This window comes from Sebastes umbrosus, chromosome 6, assembly GCF_015220745.1.
Source record: "Sebastes umbrosus isolate fSebUmb1 chromosome 6, fSebUmb1.pri, whole genome shotgun sequence".
NCBI lineage: Eukaryota > Metazoa > Chordata > Actinopteri > Perciformes > Sebastidae > Sebastes > Sebastes umbrosus.
The window spans coordinates 18,682,135-18,699,527 of record NC_051274.1 but is presented as its reverse complement, the minus strand read 5'-3'; the positions used below and the strand labels follow the sequence as shown (position 1 = coordinate 18,699,527).

Genomic DNA, 17,393 nt, shown 5'->3' with positions numbered 1-17,393 from the left:
CGAGCCTCAGAGGACATGCGGGGGCTTTATGAGCTTAATTAATTTGACATCAATCTCTAAAATGATCCCTGAACTCCAGAAGTGACAGTGGGGAGTCAAAGAAGAAAGCTGGGGACTGTGTGTGTGTGAGGATTCATGAGCGTGGTTATTTAATATGCAAGGAGATATAAGTGGAATTGTCACTTGTTATTGAGGACACTGACCTATATTGGCTAAGGACAGCATTGCCTCCAGCAAAAAACCACCAAGTGTTCACTTCCGATCTTATTACCTCCCTGTACATCACACAAAATGTACCGTAGCCGTGGAGAAGAAAACTAGAAGACACAGACATGAGTAGATTATAGTCCATCTCCATGCAGCGTCCACGCTTTCTTGCTGTCAGCAGTTATCAGTCGAGGAGTGAGAAGTGGTGATGATTTCCCATTACTGAGCAGTGATGGGCTCACTCCCAATGTTTGGCACTCACTGATTAAAGGTATGAAATGTCTGGTGTGTTGGGTTTGTCTACTCACAACTGCTGTTTTAAGAGTGTGCAGTGAGGCTAAAAGTAGCTGCAGTATGACAGTATGTCGTATTGTGTGGTTTTTATCCTCAGGGCGATGGCTCGTCTTTAATTTTCATTTCTTTCATCCTCACCTCGACATCTTTGTGGTTTCCGACTACATTTCTTTGATGAAGTGAAGTGAGAGCTTCACTCTTTCCTCCCCTCCTCTCTCTCATTCATTCACAGATACAGACAGGTGACAAATTCAGGGTTACTGAATGGTTTGATGATCAGGAAAATTATATGAATCATATGCTAATCTATCACCAATAGGAGATTTTTGACTACTTGGTGTTCAGACTAGAAACGGCACAAAATAAAAAAACGTAAGGGGGCTGCCTTGGAGTGGGTGGTTGTTTCAGGAGACTGTTTTGCAAAATGTGTAAATTGCAAGTTGAGATTTTTGCAACATTAGACAAATTCCAGGCAAATCCCTTTTGCTTTAAAGGTACAGTGTGTAGGATTTGGCGAAATCTAGTGGTGTGGTTGCAGATTGCAACCAACTGACCAACCCCTCTGCTCAATCCTCCCTTTCCAAGACAGCGGTAACGTGAGCTGCCGAGTGCAAAACCGCCGTTCACATTGCTCAAAGGCTGTCCTTATCATAATAGCACTACATTAGGTGCAACGGAAGTCAGATGGTGGCTGGCGGTACCCCGGTTCTGCACTCTGCGGCTCACGTTACCGCAGTTTCACAAGCGTGTCAGGGAACTACGGTGGCCTTCATGTAACATGAAAACGCGAATGGATCTCACTAGAGCCAGTGTTTGGTTTGTCCGTTCTGGGCTACTGTTGAAACATGGCGGAGCAACATGGCGGACTCCGTGAAGAGGACCCGCTCCCTTTGTAGATATGAAGGGCTCATTCTAAGATAACGAAAACACAACAATTCTTAGTTTCAGGTGACTATACACTAATGAAAACATAGTTATGAATATTATATTCAATTCCTGCTAATAGATCCCCACAAAATTTGACGGCACATTGTGTCACAGCAAAAAATGAGCCAGGTTCATCTTTTTTGGTCGACCTGCTGCGTCAACATAGTGGTCTCATTGAAATGAATGAGGGGGCTGTGTTTTTTCACATAGTGTTGTTTTTATTGGTCAGAATACAGTGAACTAATACGAATACAGCTGTATATATGCTGCACAAACACTCTGCACTTGCCTCAGTCTCAAGCTTCCTCTGCTGTGAGATATTGGCTCTACTGTGTTTAACTCAATCCCAAACCACAACAGCGATCAGAACCCTTTATGAAGATGAAACAAACGCGCACTCAGGCATAGATATTTACTCAGACGAGCACACACTTTTACAGGAAAAACCCACACAGACACAATGCAGTTGAAAACAGGGTGTGCCCCCTGCTGTTAACACCATCTTGTGTTTGACACTGGCTTTATACATATGCTAATTCACCTCCATTTCACCGCCACTGTAATGGATGGGGTGAGACCAGCAATTAGATACTAGAGAGAAGCAGAGAGGAGAGTTACGTTTATCTTATCTAGCCCACACAGACAGACCCATTCCCTTTTCTACTACACACCACACCTGCGTTTCATCCATAAATAAAACATTTAATCTACATCTGGATGAACTTCAATAAAGGCCAAATATATTGTATGCATGAAAAACGGGGAACCCAAATGGTAGAGATGAAAGACCCGGAAAACTGCACGTCATCTTTGTTCCTCTTGTAATTACACGGGCCAAGTTAAGTTATAGGTTGAGTGAATGTTGTATGAATAGCCACCGTCACAGACAGTCAATCCCCCCTTGGGTTTTGTGTTTGTGTACCCAGTGTGCGAGGAGGGCAGCGTGCCCGACGCCGTTTTAATTGGCATGGCAGAGTGCCAAATGATGGATGGATGGCTGGGTGGAGAGAGACTGTCTCTCACTGTGTCTGTTTGGGAGTCGATGACAGCCATCTGCCAGTCCCACAGGCTATTCTCAGCACTGGTTTGCCCGCACGTGCATCAACGTACAGTCATTTTGTGCGCTCGCTCGGTTGCTTTCCAGTGTGTTTGTGCATATGAACTACTACTGTATGTACACTAGATGCCCTGTCAATTATAAGCATTGTCAACACTGATATTACAGTGAAGAGCTGTAGAGCTGTGAACACAACACTGACATATTATCACCTTTTCAGTTGGCAACCTTTTTAGCAAACAGTTGTGTATTTACACATTCAGCATCCTTGTTTCTGGACACCTGATGTATGCGAGTCCAAAAGGTCTGCAACTAACGATTGTTTTCATTGTTGATTATTCTGTCAATTACTTTCTTGATTAATTGATTGGTAGATGTTGATAGATGGTCTATAAAATGTCTGAGAATGATGAAAAATGTTGATCTGTGTTTCCCAAAGTCCAAGATGACGTCCTCAAATGTCTTGTTTTATCCACAACTCAAAGATATTCAGTTTACTGATAAAGAAACCAGAAAATATTCACATTTAAGAAGCTGGAATCAGAGAATTTAGACTTTTTTTTCTTAAAAAACAATCAATTATCAAAATAGTTGGCGATTAATTTAATAGTTGACAACTAATTGATTAATCGATCAGTCATTGCAGTGTTGAATACTCAATTCTGATTGGTCTATATGGGCATTCTACTGCCCGTTATTTCTTTATAGCAGACCGTTGCTATGTATAACAGACTGTTGCTATGGACGCATTCCTGATCTTGGACTCTGGCGGACCATTTCTGTGTCAAATTATTGATTTCTTAAGTAAGTAGCCGTGTTATAAGCAGGATAATGTACAGCTAGCTGCATTCATATTCAGGGTAATGCAAGATTCCATTTCGCGTCGGGGTGCTGTATCGCTCTGTCACAACAATAACCGGCTCACTGTACATTATCCCTTACATATTCACTCTCCTTTTAGCATTGTTTTTGGTCTCCACCAACTCCTGAGGGAAATATCTGTCTCTTTAGCAGCAAAATGCTCCATTATGTTCACCAGCTAGTCTCCAACTTTATGTGTCTGCTGTTTCGTGGTGAGCAGGTAGCATAGAGTGGGTTTTCAATGGGGTTTTTTTTTGCTCATAAGAGCTGCCTGTTGTGGCCGAAAATAATGCTGATGAGATGAGATTGGTGAGACTGAACCAAAACAGCAAAGTTGCGGAAAACCAAAACAATGAGCTGAAGGATGAAGATAAAGCTCTGCAAAGTCAGGTTATAATTCTACGTAGGTCCGTCACTATGAGGAACCCCTTCCACATTACTCATAGTTACTTGATCCACTGTTATTATAAAAAATATTGATTATAGTTGCTTTAAGGCTACAACTAAGAATTGTTTTTATGATGATTAATTGTCTAGTTTCTACTCTAAAAAAGTCTGAAAATAGTAAAAAGCATCAAATCTTCACATTTGAGAAGCTGGAATCTGTAAATTGTTTGATATTGTTTGCATGATAGTTACCCTTGACTTGCCCTTGATAAGTGGCTGAAACAATCACTTGATTATTAAAATTAATTGCAGTTAATTTCCTATCAAAAAAATCAAACGAATCGTTTCAGCTCCAGTCCTCAGTTCTTTGCACAGTGTTGCATCATCAGCCCCGAGAACACACAGTCACCATCTCTCAAAAAATCGAGGCTGCGTCCCCAAAAAACTCTTTTCCAGATGTTCTGTATCTATCTTTTTTGTCCATCAAAGCAAACACACAGCTGTTCATCAACTGCACACTGCCGGCTCTGTGGAGTCTAACCTCTCTCTTGTTTGCTTGTGTGTTCACAGCTCCTGGGCTTCGTGTACGCCTGTTATGTTGTCAGCGCTATCACTGAGGAGGAGGACAGCTGTGAGTCGCTTAACCCTAACCCTTACACACACACACACACACACACACACACAAAATCATTCTTGAAACCGATCATTGCAGCAATTCATGAATCACACTCAGACCCACTCACACAGATGAGATGGAAAACACCCGAGTTGAGGAGAACAGAGCTACATCTTTCTTCATCTCCCTCTCTTCCCATCCCGCCCCTCACTATCGACGCTCCAGCTCTCCCTTATCTCCCTCTTCTCCTCCCCCACGCCAGCTGGGCCCTCTCTCTCTCCCTCCAGAACCAAAGGAGCCATGTGCTCCCTCTCCACACCTTCTTCAGCCCATTCTTTTCCTTTCTCTTTCACGTGTCCACTCCGTCGCCTCATCTCTCCTCCTCATCAGTCTGTGTGGTCCTCGCTGTTGTTGTAAACCTCCTTTTAATGTACTTCACTTTTCTCACTTTCTTCTCTCCACGTGCCCCCTTGTTTTGTCGCTCCAGCTGTCTGTTGCCAGGCTAGGGTTGGTGTTTTTATACCGCAGGATTGCACCTCCCCCACTCTCTTGTTCTCACACACCTTCCCTCCTCATGCCTTGTCTGTCTTGCAGCTATGTACATCCTTCCTCTGAAGTATATCAGTATACGCGTATGTTGGTCTGCGTTAAACCTTTAACGCGGAGTCATATGAGGGCAAGTTCATTCTTTTCCTGCAGTGCACAAAGCAGGCAGACAGGGAGGAAAAAGGGTGTGGGAAAAGACGATGGGGGATCGTGAAATGAGTCATAAGAGAAGAAGGAGAAACCAGAGACGGACACTTGTGATAAATGACTCAGCTGCTGTGACCTCATAGGCAGCAGGTCAGAGGTCCCGCTGGAGGTTAGCCAATCAGAGGGCAGGAAACATTTGATCTGAGGGGTTAGTGGCAGTCGTAAATATCTGATTAGCACCGCAGTAACTCTCCAGGATGCATAGCGACGTCCGCATGCATGAGAATCTGCCTTTACATATTTTCCCGTGTACATTTCAGCCAAATGGCTGAATGTATAAACTGTCTGTGAGGATTATCTGAGATTAAATGGAGTTTCTCAGGCACATGTTCAGACATACTGTACGTGCTTGTTAGGATACTAATTATGAAGTATCTGGAGCCAGGCGGTATCCATGTCAATCCCAGACACCCAAACTCTAATTTGATTCTAACACAGCGTAATGCACAAAGTACTACATGCACTAATTGCATCTTAAACAGCAGACTCCTGTAATTTGGGGGACTTGTGATGTGGTTTCCCAGTGTGTTCCTGGTATAGAAGTCCGAGCAGTTCTTTGGTGGTCACATACCAGAGATTCACTGAGTGGCTAGCATCACCACCCCCAGCTCTGGGCAGTACCACTTAATCACCAGTCACCCCTAAGTAATCCCTGGAGGGCAATACTATTTCAGCAGGAGTTTGAGTCAACTAGAATTAAAAAAGGCTTTCCCCACCAACGACTTTTCCTTTTGCTTTTTGTGACATTTGAGCTTTTGTTCATCCCCTGTGTGGACTGTTGGCACAGATTGTGTTTGTTTTAAACTCATCCACACTCAAAAACAGAGATAAAAATAACAGAGCAATAAGGAAAAGGTTGGTTAGAAAAAAAAGAAGCCTGGGGTGAAAACAGAACATGGTGTGATTTTTATTGGTTTTAATTATCTGGCGGCTCCTCTCTGATCCAGACCATGCTGGAGTAAAACGCTGCTACATCGCTTCCAACTGCTCGCTCTTTGTTATTGTAATCCGCCCTTCGCCTGCACGCGCACACACACACACACACACATTCACACCAATTTTTTCATGCAGACACAGGTGCACACACACACACACACACACACACACACTCGTAGCAGCACAGAAACCAGCTCTGCCGCTCTCATTTCCCCTCTTTCATTTGATGTGTAGATTAAAGCAAGTTTCTGCATTGAGCTCCCCGGCTGCCTCAGCACCTCTCCTCCTACTGAAAACTTTTCCTTCTCTTTACTTCCCCCTCGTATTCCCGTTCTCGGTTTCTCCACAGTCATGTATGAGAATCCAATTTGAGTGTGTTTAAGAAATCTTCGCTCTCCCTCTCTCTCTCTTTCTCTGTCTTTCTCTCTCTCCTCGCTGTCTCTTTTCCCGTCTCTGGCTTTGGAGCTTTAATGAGGTGTGCTTGTAAAAAGTTAGAGGTCCCTGGTCCCTCGTTTTATCAGCCTCATTAAGCGCCTTGCTGGTCAATAACTTCCACAGTTGATTGCGCCTTGCCAAGAGAAGAAAGGTATAGGGAGAATCCTCCGGAGGGACAGAAAGAGAGAGAGAGGGAAAGATGGGAAGAGGAGTATATGGAGGGGAGCAGAGGGAGGTGGAAAAGGAGACAGGGCAATATGCAGGAACAAACAACATGAGACAAGGCGAGCTTTTCACGAATAAGGAGATAAGACAGGAATTCCTCTCACGTCGAGCACTCTCTCACTCTCCAGGGAGACGGGTGAGTTAGATTTGAGTGCTCAGGCTTGCGTAAAGAATAGCGGGATGAAACGCACACCCGTGCACACACACACACACACACACACACACACACGCTCGCAAGAAGACACAATGGGCAGAATAACAAGCATCATATACCATCAGCTCAGGGTTTGACATGGCTTTCAGGCTTTATTAGTCACTACACACTGCGTGTGTGCGTGTGTGTGATCTCCCATTTGATGCTACTTCCTCTCTCCCTCTGTCACTTTATAATTGCATACGTGTATTTACACTCACACATACCTATACACCACAATGTATTTGTGTGTTTAGCTGACTGAGTGTGTGACTGACTAAGTGTTATAGATGTCTTGTGTGTATTTGTGTGTGTGAATTTCGTTATCGGTGGTGAGCAGACACACCGACAGAGTGAGTGGTGGGGAAAATCCTCTTTGTAAAAGTAGGTCATGGAGTTAGAAGCCTAGCGCCGGGATAAGCTCGCTTTAGCATGTCTGCTAATTATGCTGCCGCCCTCTGTGCTGAGTCACATCCCCAGAAAATCCTCCGCAGCAGACAGACACACTGGAGGGATGGATGGGTGTGTAGGTGGCAGCGTGTCCTTGGGTTGTAAAAGAGAGTGAAAAGGTCATAACGTCAGAAATAAAAGCCTCGCCCTGCTTTTTATGTTATCACCTCAAAATGTTATTTTCAAGTAGAGCATTCAAAGATTGTGAATAGGTCTTTTGTTTACACAATTGGACACGCCACAGAAAAGCACTTCAGTTTCAGTGTGCTGGTGTTGTGCATGTTGGCTCACTATCATGACTTACTGGGACACTTGAATGGAACTATGGCAAGTCAAAAGGTCTGCTGTATAAAGAGATTTGTATACAAATAACGTTTTTTATTACTACCGCAAAAAATATCCACATTAAAGGAACAGTGTGTAACATTTCGGGGGATCTGGATGGAATATGATATTCATAACTATGTTTTCATTAGTGTATAATCACCTGAAACTAAGAATTGTTGTGTTTTTGTTAGATTAAAATGAGCCCTTTGTAGTTCTCCAACACGCTTGGGAAGCCGCAGAGTGAAAAACCGTGGTACCGCCAGACGCCGTCTGACTTCCTTTGCTACTAACGTAGTGTTATCACGGTAAGGATGGCCTCTGAGTGAGGTGAACGGCGTTACCACGGTTTTGCTCTCAGTAGATCACGTTACCGCAGTCTTGGAAAGGGAGGAGTGAGCGGAGGGGTACTCAGTTGGTTGCAGTCTGCCACCACACCACTAGATGCTGCCAAATCCTACACACTGCACCTTTAAAGTAGTCGCTAGTACTTGTCAATTATGAAAATCGTGTTTTCTTGCGTGAAATAACATTCCAATTGAGTGTAAATCAAACTTTTTCCAGAAACAAGATTGTGGCAAAAATTGCATTTTCTTGAAATGAGTAGCAAATTTAATATATAGATGTAAGATTTTTGTCGTATAAAAGATGGATCTTATGAATCCCAGCTTGCAAATAATAAACTGTCTTCTTAAAGGTATAATATGTAACCGTTGTCAGTTGCTGTTTGCAAACACGCCGCATTCAAAGTTGGCCACTTCTCTACAGCTCAATCTCTAAAACGTTATTTTCTGATGGTTTTCCCGGCGGTTACGTTCTAAAACACACAACTAACTTTGCACAGCTCAGCGGGAATATGCAGAAGAGTTGCCGTATTTTGAATGAAGACAGGCTTCCTGTCTGCTGGCTGTGGCACAGCGCTGCTCTTGTTAAACTACAGACACACAGTGATCATAGCTGCACTCACTGCACAGAGAGGAGCACGGGGATCACTGGAACACATAAGCACATAACACAACCTGTTATCAGCCGGGAAATACGGTCGCTTTGTATCTAACAGATTAAAGGGGGACTTGTGAGACAGTATCAGAAGCCGAGGGGCGTGATAAAAGCAGCGATATTTGACCACCTGAACGGGCTGCACACCCTGTGCGCTGTTATTGGCTGGGGGCACAAAGTCTCTTTGCAGACGCCCAGAAGTGTCCCAAGTAAATCTAAATAAGAAGAAAAGAGAACATACAGGCAGAGGGCTGCAGGGTCTCTGCAGAAACAGACACCACCGCACATTCCTAGTGGGGCATAAGTGATTGGTCGAGAGGTATTATTTTTGTATCAGTCTATACATAGTTTTTTAGTTAATTCTTGCATATTGTACCTTTAACACAAATTTATTTTTACACCACATTATTTGCTAATATTTGTTTAGTGACAGCCTCCACACACACACACCATGAATCCACCCACACAGGTGTTTTCACGTGTGTTGCCTGATTAGGAGGCGTGCACACACTGGGGTAGATTGACACTCTTAGTTTTGTTACACTTGTTAGAGCGTGACAATTAACACATTTTTCATTCCAATTGGTACATAGAGCTTGGTGACATTGTGTTAAAAACACTTGTGTGGGTGTGCAGAGCCTTTAAGCTGCAATTTGATTGGGTAGAGTTCAAAATATAGAAAGCACTGAGTGCAGTTTTCACTAAATCACACATCGACATAAGGAGTATTTCCTCGTTGTATTACTGCACTTACTCTGGGTTACAGTATATTTGACCTATATGCACTGTCTTGTTGTTCACTATGTCCAATTACTAGTAATAGTGGACATTATGACCAGGTCAGTGCACGCATGAATATATGACCGAGAAATAGAGTAAAGGCGGTGCTGGATATTGTGTGACAAATAGGAAACTGTCTTTTGCAGTGACCAAATAATGACACAGACACTCATAAAACACAGTGGCAGAATATTCTGTATTTTTCACATTACGTTTCTCACCTGTTTATTTTCATTTAAACATAATCTAGAGGCTCTCCTGGTCTATTTTTGCCTGGAACAGATCATCTCTTTCCATGGATGATTGACTTTAAATACACTCTCAATCAAACATACCTGAAGTTTTCATATGCAACATAACAAAGCATAAAACAGCAAAGTCAGTCTTTAAATTAAATGAGTAGCCTGGATAGCAGGGATGGTTGTGTAATGGTGTTTGAGGAAGACAGAGATGCAGTACTGCGTTACAGACGAGCTCTGAAGTCTTGAACTATCTGTTTGCTCTTTATCTCTGTCTTTAGCCCCTTTCACACATGCACTGCAACGCTAGACTTATCTAGACATTACTTGGAGGAGCTGTTTGTGAGAACGAAAAAGTCTGAATCATTCCGACCGGACATTAAACAGACTTTACCCTGCCAGCTCCCTAGTACAAAGTCTGTGTAATGTTCGACCGAGCCCTTGTGTGAATATAGCAGCAGGTCATTGTCCAAAGAGTTCGTGTTGATGCTGTTTCTGTTATGCGGCTGGCGCAAACCGGAAGGAAACTAACATCGTAGGGTGAAGAAGAAGGGTCATTTACACAAAGACGCCAACAAGAATGTCTAACTGTAGAAACAACGAGATTCGGGAACTTCTGACGCCAAATTCGTCAGCCAGATTCAGGGTAATGGCAAAGACTCGTTGTTGTTTATGACCAAATTACGTACCGGCTACATGACCGCGGTGTAATCCACGTCACGTCCTGCCACCTGCACACTCTACCCAGGCGCCACCCCTCGCCAGAGATGCTCACAAGTCATTTTTTGAAAGTCCAAGTCAAGTCTCAAGTCTTTGAAGGCCAGGGTGTGTGTATGAGATGGCTGTCGGAGAGAAGAGAGAGTGAGACAGCAGCTGGTACTGGTGTATCGATAATGCAGAAAGTTATGTGATGATAAATGATTGTTCACAAGTCCAACATCTCGAGTCCTAGTTGAGTCTCAAGTCGCTGTGTGTGCGACTGGAGTCCAAGTCGCAGACTTGAGGTCCCATCTCTGCCCCTCGCATAAACCTGTTGTGTGCTACATGTGTGAAAGGGCAACTCCGGACAATGTCCGTACCTGATTCTCTGGACATTGTCCTGAGTTCATATGAGAAACCGGCTTTTGTCTCGTTGTTTTTCTCTCTTGATCTTCCTCACTCGCCGCTCTTTTATTCCCACCAACCCTGTTTTTCCCTCCTGGTCTTTTTTTCTTTATCTCAGTGCCTGTGTTTCATTTTACTGTCAGCTCGCCAGTTCTTCACACATACACACGCTCATGTTGGCAGAAGCAGCAGTATACTGTAGGTTGGCAGTCAGTTTCTCTCCTGGTTCAGTACAGGTCCTCTGATTTCCTCCACTTGAACTGAGACATAATCGTCTTTCGTCACTCCCTGCTTGTTTAGGGGCACCACATAGATGCCTTAGCTATTGACCTACATACCTGTCATTTCTTGCGTGCGTCCACACAGGTGAAAATCAGTTCGCTCTTTCTACCTGGAAGAAACTGAGCTCACCCCTTTCATATAACAGGATGACATGCACCGATCAGCTGCCAATATCCGTTTCCAACGTCACTATCAACACTGCAGAGGACAAATTGAATATTCACATTGAAAGTTTTCCATCTTCACTGGTGTTTTCTGATCATTTTTTTTAAAGCTTTGCCATCCACACAGAAATGCCTTGAATCACCTATTGAGAATGAACGGCCCATTTGAGTTTGCAGCTTTCAACCATTTCATCAAAAGCAGCTTTTTACAATAATTTCCAAAGTGCTGTTTGCTGTTTACAGAGCAAGCATAAAGAACAGATTGCTTCAGCGAGCATCAAACATTCCCAAAAGGTGGAGCATGTTACCGTGATATATCACCTAACATATGGCAGTGTTTTCAAAATGCTCTGTTGAAAACACACACAGACTTTTAGACCTTCGAGGTTCAGTGAGCTGCATAGAAGATCCACCTCAAGGTCAGGGTCAGACCGATGCATGTAATAATTAATGTAAAAAAGGTTCAACAGCAATTAAGAGTGTATGTGTATTGGAATGATCAGATAAGATGAAGATGAAGATGTGTGTGCCCTCTTGACTGTACTTGTTGGCTTGCTTTCTTCACTTCCGTTTCTCTTCTCGTGCACTGATTTCCTTAAGCTGAACAGCCAATCAGAGTTATCTCTCTTACTGACGGGCTCCGCCGCCCATTCAACATGCTGAATTGGCTCAAAAAACTCAGACAAGGGCAAACTAGAGCCGACGGTGAGTGACACACCGCAAAAACTACAGTGCCAGACGCTCACTGATGGTCGACCTTCGACTTGGTCTTGTCTAGGAGGGAGCCCGCAAATTGCGAAATGACCTGAGATCTGCAAAAACTTGCAAAAACTCTTGCGAGACTCACTGCCTGATGACCTATCCTAACCTTAACTATTCAAGGTCAATGCCTAACCTTAACTATTTGACATCAATTCCTAACATTAAGAATCTTGCGAGAGTTTCCCCAGCTTACTGGTTCCCTTCTAGTCACTACCCGTTGGCTTAGTGTGTCAGCGCCTTTAGGGGCACCTGTTGAGGCTCAGATTCTCAGCTTTAAGATTGTGGATACGTGATGATTTTCCATGCTAATTATGAAATTATTTAATTACTCTTCTGTGAATGCTGCACAAGACACATGACAGGAATTTAGCTATTCATTTTTCAAGGTATCCTGTCATGAATAGAGAGTTTGTGTGTGGTGCTAGATGAAAAGTGAGGAGACCTTGAATTTCTGTGCTGAATATCACAGCGATCCTTCCAATAGTTGTCACGATTCTTCACTCTGAACCAAAGTGTTGGTTTGACAGACTGACGGATGCGCCGCCTGACCGACCGACGCCGGCCGTCCCTAGAGCTGCTAGCGTGTCTAAAAATGGCAACCATCATTATCATCTAACTGTATTCCTCAGCACAGCTTATCGTGGCAGGGAATGGGTCCCCACCTGCTTATAATGAGAAAATCAGTGGTTCAGAAAAGAGCAGGGAAGAGGTCTCTGTGTGTGTGTGTTTGTCTGTGTTGGTGTGTGTGTGTGTACGTGGTGTACAGATGAAACGGAGAAACCCAGGAAACCAGGGCAGGGTCAAAGGAAAGGGACACCGCACCCTGTGGCTCTCTGCACTCATCCTGCCTACCTATCAGTATTCAGCAGACCACCCCTGCCTCCTCTTATCAGGATGGAGCGGATTTGGCCTTACAGTAGTTTCCACAGCTGGCCTGTGTCTGTTTCCCCCCCACAGCTGTTGGTTCCCAGAAAGTTCCGACCATTTTTTTTGTTTTCCTCTTGAATCCGTTGTTTGTCTGGTGTTTTTTTCCACTGAATCAGGTTCAACCTCAGTTTCTCCTCTTCCTGCCCTCATGGTGTTCACAGCTCGTGGACATGCTGGCCTCTTTCACACGCGCTCCTCCAACCTAATCTCTTTGGCCTCCTGTCAGTCAGACCGACAAGCATGACGCGCCCCGTCCTCCCCTCTCTCTCCCCCTCTCAGCCTTTGTGTCCCCCCCTCTAGAGCCGCGAGCCTTTTCCACTCCATCTCAAAAAGATCCCTCCGCATCTGTGCAAAAGAATACACAGACTCTTTGGTTTCCAGCATGTCCCTCTCTCTTTCTCAAGCGACACAACGCTGGTTTGCTCATCTGTACACCGCCTAGAGTATGAACTCTTTAAGTGAGAAAATAAACAGAGACGGTCGAGCGTTCGGTCGGTGGCTGAAGGTCACCTCTGTTTCAGAGCGATAAAAAGGCTTTGGCTATTTTGGCAGCTGGCCAGCTTTCCACCTGTTCCCGAGCTTTGCCTGTAGCCCCAGGCACATAAAAAGTTTTTTTTTTTAATGGTCTTTTATTCTTTAAAACTAAAAAAGACTACCTACATTACATCTGTTCCCACTGTGTCTTAAGTTTCCATTTAATTTCTCATTCACCTTTGTGTTTTATCATTTTTTTGATCATGCATCTCTTTTCATTTACTTCAGTGTCTTATTCTGTTCTTGTCTGTCTTTTGATTTACTCCACAATTTATGTGTTTAATTCTTTGTTTTCAGTTGATTTTATTGGTGGATTTGACCCATTCCCACTCTACCATGTCAATGAGAAACCATCTCATCTCCTCTTAAAGCCCATGTACCTGTAAGTATGAATGTGTCACGCCACCATATGTGTATGTGTACCTGTACGTTTTTCAATGTGACGTGTAAGAGAAGGTGCATGTGACTGTTCACATTATCCGTTGCCTTTTGTGGTCATGTACAATTTGGGTTGTACCTATTTTAGAGCTGCAACAATGAATCGATTAATCCATAAGTTCTCAACTATTCAATTAATCGCAACTATTAATAATAAATAATAAATTTCAGCTTCTTGAATGTGAATATTTTTTGGTTTCTTTACTCCTCTATGACGGTAAACTGAATATCTTTGAGTTGTGGACAAAACAAGACATTTGAGGACGTCAACTTGGGCTTTGGGAAACACTGATTTTTCACCATTTTCTGACATTTTATAGACCAAACAATCGATTAATCGAGAAAACAATCGACAGATTAGTCAACAATGTCAATAATCGTTAACCTATTTGTTGCCTACATGTAATTGTTTCCTCTTCAAGGTTACATCCCTAAAACTGTTCATTAATCAGAAGAAGTAATCGCAACTCAAGGCCCACTTACTCACTTGTTCCAGAGCATTTTTACCATCTGGAGGTTACAGAACAACACTGAGTGGTAGTGATTGTGCAGACGGTTTCTTGCTCAGTGTCTGGAGGCTTGAGTCATGTTTGGGGAGTATACGTCTCTCTGAAACATGCTACATCCTGTCGGAGGGCTGCGGGGAATATGGAGGCCCTTTTTCATGACACCGTTATGTGTACGTGTGTGTGTGGTACACACGCCGCAGGCAGTTACTGATAGAAGCACACGGAGAAAAACACACAAAAGTCTGTCTAAAATTGGATTAATCAATTAAGTTGTGCAGAGGACTTAATAACAATAAGTCTGGGAAGTCATGTAATAATTCTCTGCCAACATGAAATGAATATTTTATTAGCTTCTTGACAGTTTAATCAGCTCCGTCTCTAATGGGAGGGAGGAAGTTTTCGTCTGCCTCAATCTACAGGGAGTTATATCCAGGAGAAATTCAACTAATGTGTGTGTCTGTGTGTGTGTGTGTGTCGCCCAACAGCCGCTAACTCTATTCTCCCCCATGTTTCTCTTCTCCGCAGGTCTACGTAAATAAGAGAGCGTCCAGCGGGGAGGTGACACGGCAAATTCCCACGGAGACGAAATGGCTGTTGTGACACAAACATCTCCAGTTCACCGGGGCAGGCCAGACATTCCTCCCCTGCTTGATTTCAGTACTTTAAACATGTCATTTACTGGTGTACTGCCCAGAAAAGCCAACACCTCTCAGTTAGGGTCCATTGTTTTCCAGCCAGGGAGGGATGAGGGGGGGGATTACTGTGCAACAAAGCCACATATTGTGTGTTTAGGGAATCATTTTCTTCGTATTGAGTTCTCTGCTGAGGTCCCCGGTGCTGTAATGGTCTAATACTCCCCAAGACTGCATAGAACATGTACAGCATATGATATAAATACATTGTGTGTGTAATCAGGGGCTGCCCAGCGTTCCCAGTCTGTGGTGCTGTGTCTTAGAGGACTCAGTGATTTAGCATGTTATTGCTGGTTTGGCTCAGATCTCGGCCGGAGGGCTGAATTACAGTGGAGCCCCGTGGAATGAGCCATTGTGCGCTGCCTGTTTACTTTAGGCCAGGATCTGTGTGCATAAATACACGAGCAAAGCAGGAAGAGGCAGGGGAGTGGAGAGGTGGAGGGAGGACGAGGGGAGGGGGGGGACAAAAGCACCAAACCTACAGGGGCATCTGTCAAAAATAGAAAATGTAAATAATGAAACAAGAGAGGGGGAAGATTTTTGGATTTAGAGTTTGAAATGTGAACTATCAAGTGAGTGAGTAAGAGGTGTTCAAACACAAGGAGCGGCATGAGTCTTACTTTTATTTCTGGAGTCTTATTGTTGAGGCTGTTTTCACCAACAGTCAAGTCGGTATGTCTGAAGTGTCGGGCGTTAGAAGACTCGCTGAAAGCTTTGTTTTCATTTCAGTTCTTCTCCTCTAACTACCGACACATGGAGCTGCTGACAGGGGGGATCATTACGCACTCAAGCAAAGGTTACACAGCGTATTTTTAACTTCAAGAAAACAATGGAAATTGTTTTACTATTCATATTTCATACAACAGTTGCTGAGTTGCAATGAGTCTTCAGTTTAGAAGTAGCACGGCCTATAGCTGAGTGGACCAGAGCGTTGTCGGTTCAACAGTGTAGATTCCCAATGGTGATAGTCTCAGTTGTGATTGTTTTCTAGCATGTTTTTTACAGGGTTTGTATTGTAATTATGTGTATAACATATTAAGTACAAAATAGCAAAACTGATGTCTTCAACTGGCTGTGTATGAGCTGGTTAAACAGTAACTGAAAGCTTCTGAAAGATTTATTTTTTTCTGACACATTTTTTATTTACACACACGTGGGTCATATCTCCTACACTGACTGATTGGTAGCACTTTTTGTTCTTAATGTCAGATCCCCTGTTGCCTTACTGGGTGTGTGAATCACTACTGCTCTCTGGTGTCCACAGTGTTCATGTACAAGTTGCAGGGCTACTGAGTTTCTGCTCTGGGGTCCATAAAATCTCCATGTTTTGTCTTAAAACTTTTTTTTTGTATGCAGATGAGAGTAAATCCTGAAATAGTATGTTTTTGCAGAACACAGTAATTGTCATGTAGGAGGAGTGTTTCAGTGTTACACTCGGTCCTTTTTCTTTATCATTTAGGTCATTTTTCTACATTTGAATCCAAAACCTTTTCAGTATGCTATTTGTTTGATTATAATATTTCTTTGTGCTAAGTTTGAAATTGTCTGCTTCGCAATTTTTTGGGGGGAATCAAAAGAGTTGTGAACAAAGATGTTAATTCTGGTCTCTGGTCTAAAAATATCCTGCTGCGTGTCAGATTCCTCTGTGATATTCGATGTTCTTCACTGCCAGATAGACGGCCCACAAACTGTTAAGATGCTGAAAATCATCTGACCACTTTTGCCGGCTAATTTCAGAACGATGAGTGACCCATTTAGATTTGATTGGTCACTCCTCTATTGGCAAGATGCAATAATTATTGTCTTGTCTTTGTCTTTATGATTTACACACACCCCTGGTAGGCTAACTGGTGTGTGGGTTAGTAAAAACACAAAGCACCTCATATTGTAACATAATCAGTATTAGTAGTAAATGCTACTATGTAAAAACTAGTCTTCCTCTCAGTGCAATACAGCCTCTTCCTCCGAAACACCCGGTGACTGGAGTTAGTTGAAACCTGTTACGGTTGTGTGTGTGTATGTGCTTTAGTCTCCACTGAAAAAAGATTCCACCTGTTTGTAGATAATTCTTTTTCTTTGTATAGAAAGTGGAAAAGGTCTTTTTTTTGTATCTCTCTCTCTTCTTTTTTGTGCCCTGTGTTGCCTCAACCCCATGTGACCTGATTGTGTAATCCTATTTATCCAGAACTGTGCTTTGTGTTCATGTAAATAGGTGTTTGTTAATAAAAGAATGTGCTCTTTTAATGATATTGTGTGTCATTCAGTAGACGTAAAGAAACAATAATGACCGTACACATA

General features: G+C 43.2%; 1 protein-coding gene across 3 annotated transcripts in view; it reads left to right on the top strand.

Annotated features, from left to right (window-relative positions):
• The window catches only part of nkain4 (sodium/potassium transporting ATPase interacting 4), a 54,812-nt gene extending 37,476 nt beyond the window's left edge, over positions 1 to 17,336 (top strand). The window contains exons 5-7 of one of the 3 annotated variants that reach the window (XM_037771466.1): positions 4,304 to 4,364; positions 13,754 to 13,838; positions 14,929 to 17,336. In XM_037771466.1, the coding sequence (XP_037627394.1) occupies positions 4,304 to 4,364; positions 13,754 to 13,838; positions 14,929 to 14,938 (156 nt within the window). In that variant the 3' untranslated portion in view covers positions 14,939 to 17,336. Of the gene's footprint in view, positions 1 to 4,303; positions 4,365 to 13,753; positions 13,843 to 14,928 lie in introns of those variants that run through there. The other 2 variants (XM_037771468.1, XM_037771467.1) reach the window with 2 other exon arrangements.
• The last annotated feature ends 57 nt before the right edge of the window (positions 17,337 to 17,393 follow it).